Here is a 21,720-nt window from a genome sequence, read left to right as displayed (position 1 = left end):
ACCATCCACAAACATTTTAATGCAAAAATCTACTTGAAAGGGAAAGTACGGAAAGTGGGATTAGGGTTTAATTCTTACTATAGGATGGAGAATATGCATGCCCATGAGGATGTTCAACATGAAAGTTCGAGATTTTGAGGTTTTTCCTTTCTTTTTTCTTAAGCAATCCAAAAGATTTGGTTAGCTTTTGGTTGAAGACAATTGGGATCTCAAAAGCTTGATCTTTTATTATCTTATGCAATAATGTCAAGCATTAAATACAAAAAAGGAAAGCTTGTTATTGACCTAGCTAGATAATAATATTATCTGTCATTGGCCTCATAATTCATGTTGCTGGCATGAGCCGTTTGATTAGGTTGAGTTGTCCATTGAAGCTCCATGTATTGCTTTCACTTGCAGGCAAAACCTTCTGAATTTGACATAATTACATGAAAAAACCTACTATTGAAAAGGATAGGATGACAGATTTATGTAAGTTATTTGAAAAAAAAAAAAAAAAAACATATTTAACAAATTTTTAATAGAAAATAGTTTTTTAAGAATTTGTTCTGTTTTTTAAAATAAATTTTAGAAAATTTTAATTATTTTGATAATATTTTGAATAACAATTAAATAATAATAATTTTAATATTTTAAACTTTAATTTTGAAAATTATTTTTAAATATCCTTTTGTTTCAAATAAATCCTAGTCTAATCTAAATCTGGTACCTCAGCTGCAATAAAAAGATCTAAAAAAGATCTGCTTAAATTTTCAATTTGTTGCTAACCACCTCATTATTAGGTTTTTGAAATGCTTCTCCTCCAAGTTGAGGAGGGTATGCTGCCCTTTGGAGTACCCAAACAGTGTATAAACTACCCAGTCATTTATAATTTACTTGCAAGAACTGTTGTTTTCCTTTCCATCAAACAAGTAATCACTAGTTCCATGAATTTCATATTCAAAAGGTAAAAATAGATTCAAATCAGTGCCCAAACCCACATAACAGATGTCCTTAAATTCCAAAAATTCATTACCCCATGTCACTGTATTTATAAAAAAAATTATGACCCATATCATTGAATTTATTGTAGATTTAGATTTGAAGAAACTCAATCAATTTTTCTATGCCCCCCTCAATACTTGCTTTTTTAAAGTTGTAGTCCTTTTAACTGTGGAAATTTGCTTTAAATCACCTAAAGGCTAAAACTCAAACCAGATGATGGGTATACAAAGAATGCTGGTGGTTTCGGATTAAGCCTTGGGGTGAGGTGTAGAGTGTAGAAGACATGAGCGGTAATGTAGATGATGAAGTTATTCAAGTATATTTTCCTGAATTTGAGTCATTTTCAGGGCTTTTTTTTTGGTTGAAAATATTGGCCACCTGATTTTCTATCCCATTCAGTTGCATCACTGTTTTTGTCTCTCTCTCTCTCTCTCTCTCTCTCTCTCTCACTCTCCCTCCCTCTGCAACTCCAGCATAGGTAACTGGTAAGTGGTAACAAAGTATACCGAACTCCAAATAATCATCAAGCCAATCACATTTTCACCATTTTCACTATTTTATTTAAATTTCTCCTCTCTCTCTCTCTCTCTCTCTCTCTCTCTCTCACTCTCACTCTCACACACTTGTGGGTTCTTTTTTCTCTTCTTTTCAACCGCAGAGAAAGAGTTATATATGCCTCGTCACCACACACTATCTCATCCACGCGAACAAGCCTTCCATTGCCAGAGTTTGTTTTCGTTAAGATATCAAAAATATCTCTGAATCTCTTGCTTTCATCATTTCTACAGCCTCACAGCCTTTTCTGGGTACATCTTAATCTTCTTGGCCTCTGTGTCTCCTTAGATTTCTGTGCTTTTCTTTAGTCTTTCAGGTCATGTAACTGCTGACTGTTGAACACCTCTGTTCTCTGTGAGCTCTCCAAACTGTTTGTGTTTTTCCTCAAAAGGGTCTTCACTGAATAATGTAATATTGAACAAGCTGTTTTGGTTGGTTTTTTATGTCTTTTTCTGATGCCCATGTGTTCTAAGCTGTTCTAGATCATTCCTATTGAGATTTCAGTCATGGGTTCCCGCTAATTTTGCTGTTCTGAATCTGTGCACTTTGATTTTCAAGGTTTAGGTTGCGTTCAGGTAATGCCCATTTGCTTCAAATTGTTATAGACAATCCTAAATTCAGTTTGTGATAATGGGTCTTCGTTAATTTTTGTGGCTATTACTCTCTGAACCTCACAGCTCTCCCCTTTATCCCCTTTATCGAGGATCTTTATGAGTGATAGCATGTAAAATTAGATCATGTAACTGATCTTGAGGGTTCTGCTGCATTTTATTTTGGCTAGAATAGTCTTGGTAGGAGTTAATTGATGAACAGGAGGCTTTCATGATAGTTTACTAAGAGGGGAAGTGATGGATCTGTGCTTTTTCCAAGTCAACCGCTAGCTGAGATCTGAGGAAATGGGGAATGTCTGTTTATTTCGTTAATCTTGAGGGTGCCAATTCCAAATGAATTCCTTTCGCTAGTACTATTGATTTTTACTCAGATATGGAGTTCAGGTAACTGAGAAAGAATCAGTAGTGCCACACAATTTTGAGTCACATTCATTACTCATTGATTCTTTTGTTCGTTATATCAATACATCCAAAATCATTCTTTATATCTTCCTTTGAAATGTAAAGTTCTTGAATTGTATACATTTATTCATGGACCTCATCAGGGGTCGCTTATACATTGAAAAATAATGAATCAGCATTATTTCTTTCCCGCTTCTCCTTCCAATTCATTGCTGATGAAGAAGTCCTTGTCTTTCTGCCCATAATTTCTGATCACTATCCTCACTGATGCAAATTTAGTTATGGTGTTGGCCTCTCGAGTCTCTTAAATCTGTGTTCAATAGTGTTTTTCGTATCACTTCTCTTGTACCTATCAGTTGTTTGTCAAAGAAAAAAAAATTGTATTCCCTTCCTCACAAGAAAAAAAAATACAAGTGGTCATGGAAGAAACATTTGTTCCCTTCCGTGGAATCAAGAATGATCTCAAAGGAAGAATTTTATGCTACAAGCAAGACTGGACTGGTGGTGTTCGAGCAGGTATCAGGTGGGTGATCCTTCCATTCCTCTTCTCTAATAAGAAATATGGTATTGTCTTGTTGTTATATATTTTGATTCATGGCATGGGATTTGGGATTTACTTATATGAGTTCACTATTACATGGACAATCATCTGAGTCTTAAGAACGGCACTGCTCTATGTCTTTTGCATAATAAAACTATTACAAATATTTAAGTGTTATATTTTCTTTTTCTTGGGGATGTCTTATAAAATCCAGTGTCATTGTTTTTGTATTACTCAGGATTCTGGCTCCAACGACATACATATTCTTTGCTTCAGCAATTCCAGTCATATCTTTTGGGGAGCAGTTGGAAAGATACACAAGTTCGATACCCTTTTAATCACCAATGTTCTCTTACCTTTGCCACTTTGGTTGCATATTTGCTCATATAGGCTTTTCTTTTGGTGATTTGTTACAGATGGAACCTTAACTGCAGTGCAAACCCTTGCATCAACAGCCCTCTGTGGGATCATCCACTCAATTGTTGGAGGACAGCCACTGCTTATACTTGGAGTGGCGGAGCCAACAGTGTTGATGTACACATTTATGTTTAACTTTGCTAAGGACCGGAAGGATTTGGGGCAGGAACTCTTCTTGGCCTGGACAGGATGGTACATGCTGAAACTCGTGGTATTTTGATAAGATTGGGATTATTTTTTTGGTGATGTGGAATAAATTTCTTGACTCTGTTGGCATTCAGGGTTTGTGTATGGACAGCCCTATTGCTCTTTTTGCTGGCCATTCTGGGAGCATGCTCTATAATCAATAGATTCACACGCATTGCTGGTGAATTATTTGGTCTGCTTATTGCAATGCTCTTTATGCAGCAGGCTATTCGGGTGAGTGTGCTTTTATGAGCTTTCATTGTTAGGTTGTAGGATGATTTTGATTGCGGGGAGGACTTGATGCTTCTCAAACAGAACTGAACACTAAATTGACCTCACCATGGGGAAACATTCAGTCCAAGGAGTTTTTTGAGTCATTTTTTTGTGGTGCTAGATTTGAGAACTATATTTTTTCTCCCCTAGAACACATATGAGAAAATTAAATAATATCACAACATACTGCTTTTATAGTACCTTCAATTCTGAATTTCATCCTATAGGGAGTTGTGGAGGAATTTGGAATACCCCAGAGAGAAGATCGTAATCAAACTGCATTCCTGCCCTCTTGGCGCTTTGGCAATGGAATGTTTGCATTGGTTTTGTCCTTTGGCTTACTTCTTACTGCATTAAGGAGCCGTAAGGCTAGATCCTGGCGCTATGGTACAGGTATTTGTTTTTGCATTAAAAACTTTTGAATACTGAGTTAAAAGAATAATTCTCCTTAGTGGCATGTGAAGGATTATGATTTCTAGTTTCTAGCTCACCTCTTGTAATCATAAACTCTTTGTTTTGGGGACTACTTGCTTGTTTCAATCAATTGGGTATCCACTTTCTTGATGCACTCAAGTTTTTGTGGTTGGGAGAACAAATATTCTCTTGTATGTTGGAAGTGTATACTATCAACTGTTCATGTTATTAACTTTTGTCTGTTAAATTTAATTTCAAAATTTTAGGCTGGTTACGGGGGCTTATTGCGGATTATGGAGTCCCATTTATGGTGGTTGTGTGGACTGCTGTATCTTATATACCGGTTAATGATGTTCCAAAAGGGATCCCACGGCGGCTTTTCAGCCCAAATCCATGGTCTCCTGGTGCATACTCAAATTGGACTGTTATCAAGGTGCTTCCAATAGTTAGACTTCCTTCTGAAAAAGAGAGCCTCTTGTTTCTTTCTTTATCACCTTTAAAGACAATTCAGAAGCTCATGCTTGGATAACTTTACAGGAAATGTTGGATGTCCCCCCACTCTACATTGTTGGGGCATTTATTCCAGCAACTATGATTGCTGTGCTGTACTACTTTGATCACAGTGTTGCGTCTCAACTTGCACAGCAAAAGGAGTTCAATCTGAAGAAACCAGCTTCATATCACTATGATCTTCTTCTTTTGGGTTTCTTGGTAGGCTGCTGGTCTGGGAATCTCTGTTTGTCTCCTGTGTAACGTAGTTGAAAGGGCCTTATTCATATTGAACTAGAGCTTTTGACTTTATACTAGTGGAGTTTTTACCTTTTATCTACCTTTCTTTCTCTGATCAGGTCATATTGTGTGGTCTTATTGGCATTCCTCCTTCCAATGGAGTTATTCCACAATCTCCAATGCATACAAAAAGCTTAGCCACTCTGAAACATCAGGTAAATTCTTGTCACACTAGGCACTGAAAGTTTTTCTGCTCAAGTCTTAGTTAGTCAGAATGCTTTTATTCCTAATTTCAAGTTATTCAAGATATAAGATTTTGATTTCTACCAATTCCTTTTTGTCTTGTAACTAAAAGGATTTTGATTTCCACTGATCCCTTTTTGTTTTATAACTAAAACTAAATTTACATCAAAGGACCCAGAGAAGATATCTTGCCCTCTCTATGCTGCACTCTTGTCACATGAGCAGGAACAAGTTCAAGCTAGTCTAAATGAAATTCTTACTCAATGACCCCCTAGCTATCAAGCAATTGCTATACTTCTTTACTGTGCTGTTGTAGGTACAACTGTCAGGCTTTTCTTATATGACCCTGTTTTTGTTTAAAAACTACTCTGCTTTCATCAATGGAGGATATCTTCCTGCCATCTTTATTTCCTGCTTTGAGTATTCCCTTCCCTTTAAGTCTCCTGATTCAATTAGACAAGTACCTTTTATATATCTACTTTTGTTCCATCTGTTTTGATATCTAAAGAGCTAGTACAATTTTTTTCCCCACTGAAATATCAGCTTTTGCGGAATAAGCTCGTATCGACTGTCCGAAAAAGTATGCGTAAAAATGCAAACCTGGGTCAACTGTACAGTAGCATGCAAGAAGCATACAATGAAATGCAGACTCCACTTGTTTATCAAACTCCCCCTGCTCTGGTAAGTTAACCACAAATGACCTTTTATTGTTCCAAATAGCATCTGCTATGTTTTCCCTGGTCGCCTTAACTCTGTGCTTTAAAAGGGACTGAAAGAGTTGAAAGAGTCCACAATCCAACTGGCCTCAAGTACAGGCTTCATTGATGCCCCAGTTGATGAGACGGTCTTTGATGTGGATAAAGATGTAGATGATCTTTTACCGGTTGAAGTCAAAGAACAACGCCTTAGCAATCTGCTTCAGGCAATGATGGTTGGTGCATGCGTTGGTGCCATGCCTGTTCTGAAGAAGATACCAACTTCAGTTCTTTGGGGCTATTTTGCTTTCATGGCGATTGAAAGCTTGCCTGGAAATCAGTTCTGGGAGAGAATTCTGTTACTTTTCACTGCTCCAAGTCGAAGATACAAGTAAGTGTTTGCTGGCATTCATTCAAATGCTGTTATTTCTGTGGTTTCTAGGGCCTGAACTCTTTCCATCCTGTGATCTATACCCGTACTCAAATGCCTCTGCTGTTATCAGGCTTTTTAACTAAAAAAGTAAACTTGTAGTACTGAATCCATGTGATGCATTAGAAAAGAACATACAATGTTCCATACAGGAATTGGATCCTCAGCTCCATGAGCTTCTACCTAATGTTTCTCTTTATTGTTCCCTAGTTTTGTCGGTAACCTAAAATTCAGTTGGAATGAATTTATAATAATATACACCCAATACTTGATTTCTGATTTGAGCATATATAAATTTTATGTTTTACTTAATTCTTAAGAGACTATATTTTTATAAATGACTAAAAATGTTATCACCTTGTATAATTATCATTTTTAGAAGAACTAGACAATCTAATCCCTCTTTATCATACCTGACAGGGTGTTGGAGGAGTGTCATGCAACATTTGTTGAGACTGTGCCATTTAAAGCAATTGCCACCTTCACCTTGTTCCAGACGGCCTACTTGCTTGTGTGTTTTGGTATAACATGGATCCCAATAGCTGGGGTCCTTTTCCCAATGATGATCATGCTTCTCGTTCCAGTACGGCAATATTTGCTCCCCAAGTTTTTCAAAGGAGTCCATCTTCAAGAACTGGATGCAGCGGAATATGAAGAAGCCCCTGCCATGACTTTCAACATGTCATGTGAAGTAAGTCTCTGAACCCTTCATTTCTGCTTGGCACCTAGCAATGTTTTAGGTATTTCTATTTAATTGTAGAACTGGTGAACTTGGGTGTAAAAGAAGTTAACTAGTGAGCATCGCCAAATTCAGCTCTAATTTAGGTATTATTTGGGTGTAAATTAATTTATGCATGTCTTAACATTCTTATTAGATTAGATATCCAAATTTGGTTTGATGACAGAACACATTCATGGGACTTGAATATTTGTGATCTTTGCAAAAATTTTAAGAATTGTAGTTGCCAACATGGCTCAGAATACCCCTGGGCCTTGGCTCAGGTGTCAAGGAATGGGGTGGGATTTGCCTAAGTACAAGGTTTGAATCTCTTGATATTCTTGTATGTGTACAGATAGGAGAAAAAAAAAACAAAAAAAGAAAAAAGTAAAGGCAGAAAGAAAAAAGAACAACTCAGATCATAGCCTTAATCGGTAGCTAAGCCAATTTGTGCTTGTTTTCTGAAGCTTCTCTTATAATGTTTTATATACTTGACAGGATCAGGATCCTCAAGCAAGAACTACCCACATTGATAGTGGGGAAATTCTTGATGAACTGATCACAAGAAGCCGTGGTGAGATCCGTCATACACAGAGCCCAAAAGTAACAAGCTCGTCCCCTGCCTCACTAGGGGATATGAAACCTGCATATAGCCCTAGGCTATCACAGAGGGCATACAGCCCACGCTTGAATGAGTTGAGGGCAGAACAGAGCCCCAGATTGACTGGAAAGGGAGTCGAGCTGAAAGAAACTCCCAGTCCTAGGCCATCTATCCTTGGGAAAAGTCCTCATGGTTCGTCTTCAAGCTAAAACTGTAAATTTATTATTCTGGTGAGTCTACTTATCAGTGGTGCTCGAGAGGTCTTTGTTTTAAGTTCATGTAACCAAGTGTGTTTCTTTCTGCTTCTAACCTGTCATGATAATGTGGATTGTTTGTCAGTAACGCTTTCCTGTATCTCCTAAAGAGACTGGGCAGAGGACACGATTATGATAGTGGAAAATGTGTTTATTATACTTAACATATTCCCATGATCTTTTTATTTCTACTTAAGTTTGTGATTTTAGAATAATGGCTAAGAAAAAACTGAAGAGAAAATCAATGCGAGCATGCTAGTTCAAATATGCAATAAACAACTACTTCTATTGTATTACATGTTATTTTTTATCTTGAGTTTGAGTAAGATGACATCATGGTAGTAAGAAAGCGACCAGTAGGTAGACCGTTCTTGGTTGTTTACCATTATATCCTCCGTGAACTGATGGATTCTTTTGCTTCTATGAAAAGTGGCATATGTTGTTTGCACCTAAGTTTGAGTGACATATGTTGTTTACACCTAAGTTTGAGTGAATAAACAGGGTATGCATACTAGGAGTTGGTGTGTACTTTTTGTCTCTGGTTTAGATTCTTTTGTTCGTGCCATTATCGAGCCTTTCTTTCTTGATTGGGGTGAAAGATGTTAAGCTCATGGGTTAGATTGCAGTCTTGAAATTGAAGAATAATTGGACCCTACATATGCTTGTACTTTTCCATGTCTGATCTGCACCCTCCTGTTGAAGATAGACCCCAACCCCTTTACCTGAATCTCCCTGCAGCAACTTTTGGAAGGCTCATGGTTTTAGGATGTAAGTGGAGAATCCCTCCTTTTTCTGATACACAGCATTAGCAAAGGGACTAGTGAACTTTTCCTTATGATGCTCTTTCTTGCTTGCTTACCCATAAAATGGTGGGACTCTGTCAAAACTCTTTATTTCTCATTGTCAACAATGTCTAATCCCATGTCAGGTAGCTGGAAACTGTTTCCAAACCATTCCCACAGAATCACCCTCAAGATTGTTCCATTGTGGGTTCATTTCCTAATTAGATAAACTAGTAGTTTGATATTTAGGATTCCTTATGAACCTGATTATGAAGTATATCACCATGGTTGGAGCTCAGAGAGATAGACCTTCACTGTAAAAAGAAAAGGGTGATTCAGATGGAGAGAGAGTAGTGGAAAAGGGGTGATTCACAGGGATGGAAGAGGGCTGGTAGGACTCAATACAATTGTGAGTCATCTCATAACTCATAAGCAAGGGGTGCAGAAACTAGTGGAATTCATACAATTGCTTCCACTATTATCTTTTAGATTCTAGTACCATGGGGCCCAAGTGGTGGCACTCTTGTATATTTTCAGAAGAGGATCAAAATATTTGGTGGCCTCTTTGGTTTTTAAAGGTGGGGTGTTGATTGAGATTGGCAACCACTTTGGGACCCAATGCTCCAATTTTGTTCTACCTAAATCCCCAATCCAATTAAACATAATGCTCCTAGTGGGTACTTTGGATTGTGATGGTGCCCTTGTCATCATTTTTTATTGCTTCATACTTTGAGCATTAAAATTAGGGGTAGAGTGTATAAACATTTTTTCTAAAAGCAAATACACAATAATTTTTATTAAGGAAAACATATAAGAAACTACATTCCTTGTATATCATCTTAGTTCATTTAAAAAAAAAACACTATATTAATGAAAAACAAATGAGATACAAAATTTTCACCATGAAAAAAAAAGGATAAAAAGACAAATAAAGAAACTTTTAAAGAGTAAGAGGTCAAAATTTAAGGTATCTTTGGAATTTGTTTTTCAAAATAGTTTTTTGCTTGTGAAAATTAAAAAATTATAAAAACATATTCAATAACCAAAAATAGAAAATAGTGTAGGCATAAATTTCGTGAAGTCTTGCAATGTAAGCAAAACAATAGAAGAATATGCGGAACAAACATTTATTAAAATTAATAATTGTGGGAAATAATCTCAATGTTAATATTTTTTAGAAAAAAATATTTTTCTTTTGATTCTTTCGCTTTGATCACGATTTGAAAGTAGACAACAAAAGTGTTTTCTTGATTTTGAAAGTCAATTGAGGGTTTATAATGACTTATTCTTGAATAATTTTGTTAAAAAATGAAGAATATATGTATAATTTTTTTGCGATTTCTCAGATTTGTAAAGAGATTTTATGAAGTCTTTTCTTCTTTATGAAGTCTATTTTCCCATGCATAATTGTTTTTGCCGATTCCTAGAAGTTCCCTTAGGAAGTTACCCTTAGATGAAATTAGATAATTAAATTTGGAATCTCCTAAAATTTAGTTGTTTAATTCAAAGAATTTGGTTTCTTGATTTTAGTAACATGTCTTTTTCATTAAGAAAATTTATTAACAAGAGGATATTTAATTCATAAAAAATTTATTTTTAATTCTCTTTTGATTTCAATTAGAAAATTTTATTTTATTTGCAAGATCAAATTTTGTAACCTTCTCAATTTTGCCACCGGTCACTTTTTAAATATATGTCATATATGGAATGTGTGTGACTCACTACTTGGCGAGCCCAAATTTTGTTGAATTGGGAACCACAATTTTGAAGACCATTTTAGTAATAATTTAATTCACTAAAAATTTTGATGTCTACAAATAACATTGAAAATCATATATGTTTTTAAAAAGATAAAATAAAATATTTTTCAAGGACATATTTAGTTGTTTTCAAACTCTTTTCAAAAAGGGTTTTTAAAGAATATATAGAAGATAATTGAAAATAAAATATTGTAAATAAAAGTATTTTTGATAAATATTTAAAAATATGGAAAACAAATTTAAAATATTTTAAGCTCCTAAATTGATTTTTTTGTTCTAAAAGAAGTAAAAAAAAAACAATTTTCAAAAACATCTCCATAAAATCATTCATTAGTACTATTTTAAAAAATACTTCCAAAATAGTGTTTAAGTATTTTCAATGGTTCTTTTTTCAAATCGAAAAAATAAATATCAGTTATTTTTTTTATGAAGTAATTTTGAATAACCATTTAAATATATTTTTAATTTTTATTTTTAAGATGATTTTTTCTCTATAAAAGTAGAAAAAAGGGGTAAATTTATCTTATATCTTTAAAAATTAGTTTAAAAAATTTTAAAATTTGAAATAATATTTTCTTTTTGATTCTCAAATTTTCTAAATAGTTTTTATAACTCTTATTATTTCATGTCAACCTTTAAGAATTCTTTATACATCTTACTATTTTTCGATTTTAAAACTAAAAATTAGAAATTGTGTGTAAAAGAAAAATCAAGTAACAAATACTTTAAATAGTATAAATACTCCCAAATAGGTTTGGTTTTGCGGGTTTTGTTTGATAACTATTTTTGAAAACGATATTATGTTTTCTAGAAAAAAGGAAAATACACTTGATAAAAAAAGAAAAAAAAAACATTTTCTTTTCTTAAAAATAGAGATAATATGACATTTTCATAAAACATTTTTTTATTGTTTATTGTTGTTTTTACTTATTTTTTGAGGACGACTTTTTGAGCACAATTTAAAAAAAAAACCTAAAAATATAAAAATTGATTAAAAATAAAGAAAAGTATGTTTTCATAGGCTCATTTTAGAAAAACCACAAAATTAGAAATGCTTTAAGTTTCATACATTTACCCGTAAAAGGTAATAATTAAGGGAATGTTTGGTAAAACTTAGTACTTATTACTTAATGACTTAAATTGATTTTAAGTTAAATTATTCTTTCGTTGTTGGCTTAAAACTTATTATTCAATTCTTATTTGAAGTGTTAAAGTTGTTTAATAAAATTAACTTAAAATTTGTTTTAAATTATCGAATTGATATATTTATCCCTATAAATTATAATTAGGGTAAATAAGATCGAGTAACAATGAAAGTTGTAGAGTAACAATAGTAATCATAAAGATAATTATGATAAATGGGGATAAAAAAAGTAAAATGAATATGTGAACTTAAGAATAAGTTAATTGTTTTTACTTATTACTTAAAATAATTTTTTATTTTAAGTTATACAATTAGGTAATTTTATCAAATATATTAAATTTACTTAATGACTTAAATTAAGTTATTAAGTTACTCTAAGTTATTAAGTCACTCTAAGTTATTAAGTTGGTTTACCAAACACCCGTGAAGATAGTTAAAGATATTACTATTATCATTAAAAGGTAGAAATGGTATTGTGGACCCCACATTTCAGCTTGTACGTTTCCCACTCGACAGCGAGCTCAATTTTTATTTGAAAAATGATTTATTAATTAAGAAAAATGACTTGGAGTCGCCACATATTTTTGTTTTATTTTTAAAGGGTAAACAAAATAAGAAAGAAAACCCTAAGTGTGACTCCTTATTTTGGAAAAGGTGGTCTATGAAAAACCGGATCGGGTTCGGGGGTCAGGTTACTTATTGAGAAGGTACGATAAAGACCGTAGCACCCCTCTAAGTCCCTAAAGTCGGGTCTCTACTAATAAAATGAAGCTAACATGACAATCAATGAAAAAATCAATGGATACTCAAAACGATCATGCACGTGTGAGAATCAATACATGTATATAGAGTGACCAGAGTGAGAATAGGTGCGTACCTGAGCAATGATCCATAAAGCGCTGAAAATGATTGCCTCCAACAAGATCGACCAGAACTTAGCAAAACACTTTTCTTATTCCTTGCCTCTCTCTCTAGAAAATGCTCTGTTTTCTTTAGTTTGCTTCTCAAGAATATTTCCCCAAGCTCTTCAAGATTCACCTCTTTGCAACTCCTCACAAAATCCCTCACCTTCAACCCCTCCCATCGTTCCTTCTGTTTTTTCCCTTAAACTCAGCCCAAGACCCTCTGTCATCAGCCAAAAGCTGAATACCTCCTTATCCTGCCTAAAGGAATCCCCTAAAAAAATCTCTTAACCTCTCTGAAAAGCACCCTTTCTGCCAACCTCGTCCCTCTCTCATCTGCTTCTTCTCTGAAAAAATCAGTAACCAAATCACCACCCTCCTCCACTCACTAACGGCCTATAACTTTTAGAATCCTCTTGACAGGTGTCCAACCCTGATTTGTTCTTCAATTCCACTACTATGATTCTATAACAACCATCCACGAGCTGACAAGTGGCTCATAGAGAGGCCTCCACCTGGTAAGAATGAGTTGTTGGGATATGAAAAAAACCGAGCCCCATATGGGGGTCTACAAATATAGCCCTCTTCGGTAGAGTTCACGAGTGTAAGGAATATGAACATCGGAATGAAAAGAAAGTGTGAATAGTGAGTGGAATGAAGTGAACTCTACCGAAGAACAAAGAAGACCCCCAATGGGACACTAGTGAAACACAAACTCACTCAGGCCAACGGATGAACACAAAGACTCTAATCCTAAGATAAAATGATGTCTCAAACTGCCTCTGAAGCCACACTAAGGATCCGGGCTCCCTCTAAGACGTCTTCAAAGTGACTCAAAATATCAATGTCAAAGGTGAGTAACGATCGAACCACCCTAGAGTACGGACAAAACGCGTCTAAAGGAAACTGCCCTATGTGGACTCTTGATGAATATGCGATAAGCACAAGGTAACAAAGTGAGGAAAATCGAGAAAGAATGCAAAACCATGAAGGTAAGATGTACAATGCCAATGGATATGAATGCCAAGAACTGTGACTCTGAATGATATCGCTAAGGAGAAATGACTCTGAACGTAAAAAACACGTAAATATGGTGACTCAAAATCAAACAAGACTCAACTATGCAGGCGTGACTCGGAGGTGAACAAGACTCAACTCAATCTGACAAAACAATGACCGATCGATATAGGTGTGGTCCCGAAACTCTAACTGAACTCGAACTAACAAGATGATGACCGATTGATATAGGTGTGTTCCTAACTCAAACTCAAACAGAAAAGATGATAAGACGATGGTTGATCGATATAGGTGCGGTCTCGACTCAAACTGAACACAAAAAGTGATAGGATTATGGCCGATCGATATAGGTGTGGCCCCAACTCAAGCTGACATGAAAAATAACCGATTAATATAGGTGCGACCCTGAAAACTCAAACTGACACGACGAATGACCGATTGATATAGGTGCGGTCCCAATTCAAAAACTAAACTAAAATTGATAGGATGAATGACCGATCGATATAGGTGCGGTCCCAAAAACTGAACTGAACTGAAATTGACAAGATGAATGACTGATTGATATAGGTGCGATCTTAACTCAAACTGAACGTGAAAAAGTGATAGGAACATGGTCGATCAATATAGGTGCGACCCCGACTCAAACTAAACTGAAACTGATAGGATGAATGACCGATCGATATAGGTGCGACCCCGAACTCTAACTGACATAACGAATGACCGATCGATATAGGTGCGGTTTTGACTCAAACTGATACTGACAAATGAATGACCGATTGATATAGGTGCGGTCCCAACTCAAACTGAACATGAAAAGTGATAGGAATATGGTCGATCGATATAGGTACGACCCCAAATTCATACTAACATGGAAAATGACCGATCGATATAGGTGCGGCCCCGACTCAAATTAAACTGAAACTTACAAGATGAATGACCGATCGATATAGGTGCGGTCCCAACTCAAACTCAAAAACTAACAAGACAAGGATCTGATCAAGTGGCCCAAAGCCAGAGGATAACTCATATAATGATGTAAGCAAACTTTGTTGGAGGGGATATGCCCCAGTATGACAACTCATGAGGATTGACAACTAGATCTGAAGGTGAATGAAAGTCTACTGAAAGGTCCGATGCTCTCGGAGAAGGGGGGTAGGGTGCCCCAGTATGACCACTCGGAGGGGTCAACAACTAGATCAGAAAGTGAATGAAGCATGTGGAAGGCTCGATGCTCTCACGGAAGGAGGTATGCCCCAGTATGCAATGATGAACAGATAGAGATGCAAAATGCCTCAAAACTACTATACTCTTAAATATGCTCATTCGTCATGTAATGAAAATGTCTAACCTTAGATAGGTAATGCCAAACAGGACCATGTACCGTGACACCATGCTGATAAAACAAAACTAACTAGTAAATAACAATAATAATGATCAGTGCTCAAAATGCAAAGAGTAAGCAAAACAACACTCAACATGCCAACTGTCAAAGTGAAAACATCATCACTAATAAGTCAACAATCTGTCAGGCCCTGCCATCATGGAATATGTTGAACCTAAAGTCCGAAAGATGTATGAAAGCATAACCAAGGTGATCAAGGACTGATCTACATCTCCTCCTAAACGAGATAGGGGTGTGGTCATGTGTCACGGTGGAATGTGTAGTATAAAATAAGGTGATGATCAGGCTCTGGTATGATAGGAGGCATGAAAGTATCCAGAGTGAAATGTTTGAGTACGAAATGAAAGGTATGTAAGTATCCGAGATCATTCAAGGATGCCGAGAAGACTAAACCCAAGGTGTCGATGGCTCCATAACCCATCATAAGCAGCAATCACAAACAGGAAGTCAAATCTCGATGTCAAAACATCCAACTAGGTGGCTATGCTCCAGTATGCAATGAGGACAACATGAAACAATCCAATGATCTCCATATCACTCGTCAGATGCTTCAACGTCAAGAATCAATCTGATCTCCCTCCAAAAGATGGATATGCCCTAGTGTAAATCAGTGCATCCGAGTCAACAACTGCTGAAGAGGATCATGCTAGTGTATGTCAGCAAATCGATGAATCTCTACTCCTGGTGCCCAAACAGAAACATCTCAACATAATCCATATGAATCAGAATCCCCGAGCCCTATAAATGTGAATGAACTGACTATGCCCCAGTATAAACCACCTGAAGTGACTATGCTCCAAGATAAATCAAAGTCCATCACCGATGAGAGGGTTATGCCTCAAAATAAATCGTCATCTAAAAAAAAACAACTATCAATGAGTGGAACGTGTTCCAATGCAGAATATCGAGTAGAGTGACTGTATCTCTAATAAAAGCGCTCTTTGAAATGGTTATGCCCCAGTGTAGGGTCATCCAACAACTCATAATCCATCATAATCCAAGTAAAGAAGCGAATTGACTATGCCTTAGTGCAAAACATCATCTTGAAAGAAAACGTCATCGATGAGCGGGGTATGCCCCAGTATAGATAACGTCGCCTCTGAAAATCCATCACTGATAAGAGGGGTATGCCCCAGTGTAAATCATCATCTCAACTCCTCATCTATCATGCTCTGAGAAATAATCTCTAACTAAGCTCGAGTATTGCCCACGTGCGAACTATCAAACACAATGTGAAGTCGCAGCCTCAGGGTGGCCTTCAGACACGGGACGTAACGTAGGCTAAGGTAATAGGGTGAAAGAAACGAAAGGAAACTAGGCTCGAAGATCCCAATGATAATAATCCTCATACCCCTCATGCATGAGATGCAATGCATAGAAAACGTCATGAGTCCCGGACCTAGGGGTCCCCACACAAAAAGTGATGATAAATGAATGGTCACATCGAAAAAGCAAGAATAAAGTGTGGATGTTGAACCCATGTCAAACATCAAGCAGGATGAGAAAATAATGAAATCAGGTGAGGTAGGGTGAAACGGAGGAATAAAATAAAGATAGAAGAAGACGAAAAGATAGAAAAATGAGTGATAGTCAACTTGCATCAAAGCATGGAAAATAGTCACATCCGAAATAGATGGGATGATGGATAGAACAAAGATCCAGAGATACTCAAGAAAGGTTGCTCGTATTTTTCACAAAAAACGAATGGGCGACTCATACTCTGACCCAAAATATACATCAAGATGAAACTCAGAAAGAAGCTCTCATACGAACTCTCTCTAACACATGAACTCAATGAAGCAAACTAGCACGTCCATACACATGCCCAATGGAGAATAAGAAAATGAACAATGCGCTATCTTTTTTTTTCTTTTTTTTTTTTAATATTTTTATTTTTATTTTTTTGTGCATACTCTGATCAATAGTGAATGATCTCCCATGAAATACATAGCTAAATGAATAAATTCTCCCCATGTACTGATGTAACATGAATCCTCACTAACAAGACAACCTCTCAAAAATAAAATCTCTGAACCATTGCTCATAAGGCGAATAAGGAAGGAAGAATGTGGCAATCCTCCATGCAATGACGTGTGAGAAACCACCACTCAAGGTGAAACAAGGATAATGTCGAGTAAGCAATGATCAAAGAAAAAGACGGAGAATGAATATCACAAGTGGTGATATGTGATATCGGAAAATAGTGATGAAATGATGTCCAAGTGACAAATATCACAATGAAGAATGAGGAATGAGGCCCGAATATGTATGTCAGGTTTGGAACTCATGACGCATCTAATCATAACATGCAAACACTGCAGGGTCCCCAACCCAATGAAATAGATAAATGAGATGATGAAAGAACGGACTACGTACTCATGTGAGACTCAAAGGGCTAGCAACAGGTAACTCTATATGCGAGGGTGATAAAGTAAATAGGTTTATGAAATGATGGCCACCCATCATTTAACCACAACCTCGAACATCGTGCTTTCAAGATCTCACATGGTCAATACTAACAACTGGCATCCATCCAACAAAGTCATGACGACTCCTCTGAAATCGTGCGAAAGCTCTCACTGATGCTCTATGATAACTATCAATGTCCTCTGAAAATCAACTCACTCTATCATCACAAGTCACTCATCATCATCTCATAAAATCATTGTCTCTAATCATCCTGACTCTCTGAAGTCATATGTAATGGCTCAAATCTGAATGCTCCATGATAACCCCTCTATCTCAACAATATCATTAAACAGTCAAGCCACTCTCTCATCATGATCCATTGATCATCGTGCAAAGCTCACCTCAAGTCGAATCATCTCGGACTATACCCGATCATATCAAGGAAATGATGGAAAGAATAGGTAATGGTATTGTGGTATACCAAGGCAAATAGGGATGGTAAGGTCGCATAATGGTACCAAGGGGTGGTGTCATGTCAGGGTCAAAATGAGTAGGTCATCAAGTCCACAAAGTCAGGGTATGGATATAGATATGGTACCGTTTTGATCAAAAGGTGAAATGGGTCACAGTCTCGAACTCCCTAGGTCAATCTCCCGATCCTAGGTCAATAGGCTCAATATCCTCCATGATAGGTTAGGCCAAAGTGATCATGATATATAAGTGAAAAGACGTCTCATATCGAAAACATAACACACATCAACACAAGATACGTAAAACACACTCACGAGAAAAATGCCACATACTCAGATAAAGTATCATATCACTAGATGAGCCAACGAGTACACATGTGTGAAACGATAAAGGACTACAAATGACTAGACTCTTAACATGAAATTAAAAACAATGACTCTAAACCAAATTGGATTCAACAAAACAAAGATGACTCTAACGAACTAAAAAAAACAGGACTCAACAAAATGGCAACGACTCTGACGATGACCATAATCAGAATGAAAAGTGCTCTGAGCTAAACTGCTACCAAATGATGTACCCATGTCGACTGATCCAAGCCCTCAACTCGGAAGATCCCGAAATACCATATGCCAACAGTACTATCAACATCCAAATCAATCTACTGAAGACTAAGAGGATGAGGAACTACATATGTAGAATGCGTAGGCAGAGGATTGGTGGTCACACTTGGCCCAGCCAAGTTGACCAACCCCGAATCCAAGTCCTGTATCGCATGATGGAGTGTCGAACAACACTCAGTATCGTGCCCCTGCATCTGATGATATAAGCAATGCTCATGGGAGCGAAAATGTGGAGGAATATGATGTGGTAAAGGGTGTGGCGCCAAAGGAACGATCAAACCACCATCTCTGAGCTTCTCAAAAGCTCTAGTCAAAGTCATACCCAAGGGAGTGAACTGTCTCGGGGGCCTATATGCATATGGTCTAGGTGGCGGGTGAGTAGTGGCTCTTGGATGCGAAGGTCATGGCTGCATGCTGGTCTGAGCAATGTAAGGCTCCTAAACATAAACCGACTGATACTGATACTGCAGATGAGGGAAATGAGCTCTGATTGTAGGAGGCTTATAAAGTGAGTGATACGCAGGCCTCCGATGTTGATAGCTAATAGCGCCAACCTCTCCGGGTCTACTAGATGATCCAAACGGATTTTCCCCCTTACTATCAGGGGAATGAGTAGTATCTGTCCATAATCCTCGAGCAATGACCTCTTCAACACTAAAAGCTGCCTAAACCAGACTCTTGAGATCCTGAAATGGGATGCCCACAAGACGTCTCGCAAATCTCGGTTGTAGGTTCCGAAGAACCATATCAATCTGATCCTGCTCCTTAGGCCGATCTATCATACCAGCCACCTTTGCCCTCCAACGAGTGACAAAGGAAGAAATAAACTCCTCTGACCTCTGTCTGGTGGCCTCCAACTCTCGTTTGGACACATCAATGTCAGCACTGAAAACGAATTGAGTCAGGAACTCATGAGCCACGTTCTCCCAGGTGCGAAGTCTCGAAGGCTCAACTAAAGCAAACCATCTCTAAGCTGCTCCACTAAGTGACATGGGGAAGAGGGCCACCAACTGCACATCATCTATCCCATGTGCTCTCATGACTGTGCTGTATAGTCTCAAGTGGATCTTGGGACAACCAATCCCACTGTAACGCTCAATGTCTGGCATGCGAAACTTGGCGGGCAAGCTAGCCGCTAGTATGCCATCTCTATCATCCCAAGTCAAACCTCCATCCTGCAATCTGATCTATCTCATCCTGGACTCGAGCCTCTCAACCTTGGCCTCCTGCTCGGCCAATCTAGTATCCTCAATAGTAGGAATCACGGGAGGCGCCACTATGACAGTAGGTGGCGGAACGGTCTCGTAATGATCTGTTAGATGGAATGGAGTATCAAGTGAAACCCCAGGTGGACGAGCCTGTGCTGTCTGAGATGCATGAGGAACCGTCTCATTAGTGACCATGTCAGCTGGATGAGGATCCTAGCGAGAACTCTCTATTTGATCCAAGCGTCTACTGACTCCTGCCATGAACTCCTGAATGGAAGCAAGTGTGGAAGCTAGCTCGTCCGACATCTCAACTGAACTGTATGAACTCGGATATGAATTTGCTCTGATCAATCGTCCTCCAACTCTCCTCCAAGAATGTGACTCCAGACTCAACCAACTCCTAAATTGACTCCCTACAATGCAAACAAAATGAATGAAGGACACGAGATAAAACTCTAAAAGACGACAATACAACATGCAAACACATGGTCCTAGGGTGGCAATCCGAAATCTGGATGTATGATGAGAACTCTAGAGTCATAAAGGTGTCCACTGTGAGATGGCTACAAATGTGACTAGAAAATTCCTATCAATGATCCAAGATGAAAGACGTGTGAAAAACACGCTATCACGAGATCAATACTCCATCTACAACCACATATCATTGACTCAATCTTCAACTCGAGCTCCATAAGAGAAAAAAATGGTAAGTTGATCAAGGCGAATCTCTCGAAAAAAATGTGAATGTGAAAATGTGCTTTTCACCTTTCTGTAATGAAAATATGAGCATCGAGTTGAAAATTGAATCAAGGATCAAACAAAGAATGAGGTATTGGGCTCGTGATAGGTGTACAGTGTAAAAGGATGATCATGATCGATGAACATATCCCGAAACATCAAGTAAGTGATAGCAAAGTGAAATGATGCGTTGAGCTAAGAAAGAAAAACGAAAGCCCTAGGGAGAAAGCATGACAAACTCATCGAGTGAAAAACAAACTAAGGTGACATGACAAAGGTGATCCAACCGATACTCAAACCCATACCAATCTCTGAGCACTCTCAATTGGAGACTAAAAGGAAGGAGTTTCGAATCCGAACTATGACTATAGAGGCTCTGAAGACCCTCAGATGCACCCACATGTAAGAAGGGAGTCCTAATCGAAAAATCTACGGCTCAACCTACGAAGTCAAGGTGGCTCTAAATAGTAAAGTGGTGGATTTTAAAGGATCCCTAGCGAAAGCGATCGTACCCTCCAGTGGTACGCAACCCTCTGCGCACCTCCGAAGAGATGGGGCGCTTCCATGCAAGGTGGTCATCACCTCCACACATGCACTACCTCGACATCCCAGGGGGTTCCTATGGTGAAAGCTCTCAAAACACTTAGCGTTCGATGATCAACTAGAGTGCACAGTAAATGGTGTGGGTGCATCCGAAAATCCTATGAAACTAAAAGAAAACACATTGGCCACACAAATATCCTGAAATCTAGCTTTGGGCTATACAAGTCTTCAAAGTTCGGACTCCAATCAGCATCAATATGTTGATCACCTCCAAAATGCTCCCAAACATAGATATAGCTCATCGCTAGACCCTACTCCTAATCACTAGCTCGGTCGAAGAGCAAACAAAGCAACAAGTCTCGTATCAAATACGAGACCAAGGGAAATAATGTCGACTGAGACTAGGGACTTGGAAATAAGGGGATAAGCGTGTGTCCCACATAGATAAGCAATTCATGCAGTCACATGGAATGAGAGAAGTTATGCAACAAACAGTCATGCAAAACAGATATATATCATCTAAATTTACACACAAACTAATCGAGAAGAATATCTGGCAGTGATAGCATGCTCTATGACAATCAAGATAATATACAAACAAGAGAATCAATCATGTCAAAGTGAATGAGATACAATGGTGAGTCTATACATGTGAGGTGATCAGAACA

At 37.5% G+C, this 21,720-nt stretch overlaps 1 protein-coding gene across 1 annotated transcript; it reads left to right on the top strand.

Annotated features, from left to right (window-relative positions):
- The first annotated feature begins 1,400 nt into the window (after window positions 1-1,400).
- Window positions 1,401-8,244, top strand: LOC117904618 (probable boron transporter 2). Its single transcript, XM_034817311.1, has 12 exons — window positions 1,401-3,075; window positions 3,332-3,414; window positions 3,510-3,702; window positions 3,792-3,930; window positions 4,197-4,362; window positions 4,650-4,816; window positions 4,921-5,094; window positions 5,232-5,327; window positions 5,899-6,036; window positions 6,122-6,441; window positions 6,901-7,171; window positions 7,697-8,244. The coding sequence occupies exons 1-12, from the start codon at window positions 2,972-2,974 to the stop codon at window positions 8,006-8,008; spliced, it is 2,163 nt and encodes a 720-aa protein (XP_034673202.1). The 5' UTR covers window positions 1,401-2,971; the 3' UTR covers window positions 8,009-8,244.
- Window positions 8,245-21,720: the final 13,476 nt, after the last annotated feature.

The sequence above is a fragment of the Vitis riparia genome, chromosome 17 (assembly GCF_004353265.1).
Source record: "Vitis riparia cultivar Riparia Gloire de Montpellier isolate 1030 chromosome 17, EGFV_Vit.rip_1.0, whole genome shotgun sequence".
Taxonomy (NCBI): Eukaryota; Viridiplantae; Streptophyta; class Magnoliopsida; order Vitales; family Vitaceae; genus Vitis; species Vitis riparia.
Note: the sequence above shows the minus strand (reverse complement) of the source record. Positions and strands in the feature narration are given on the sequence as shown.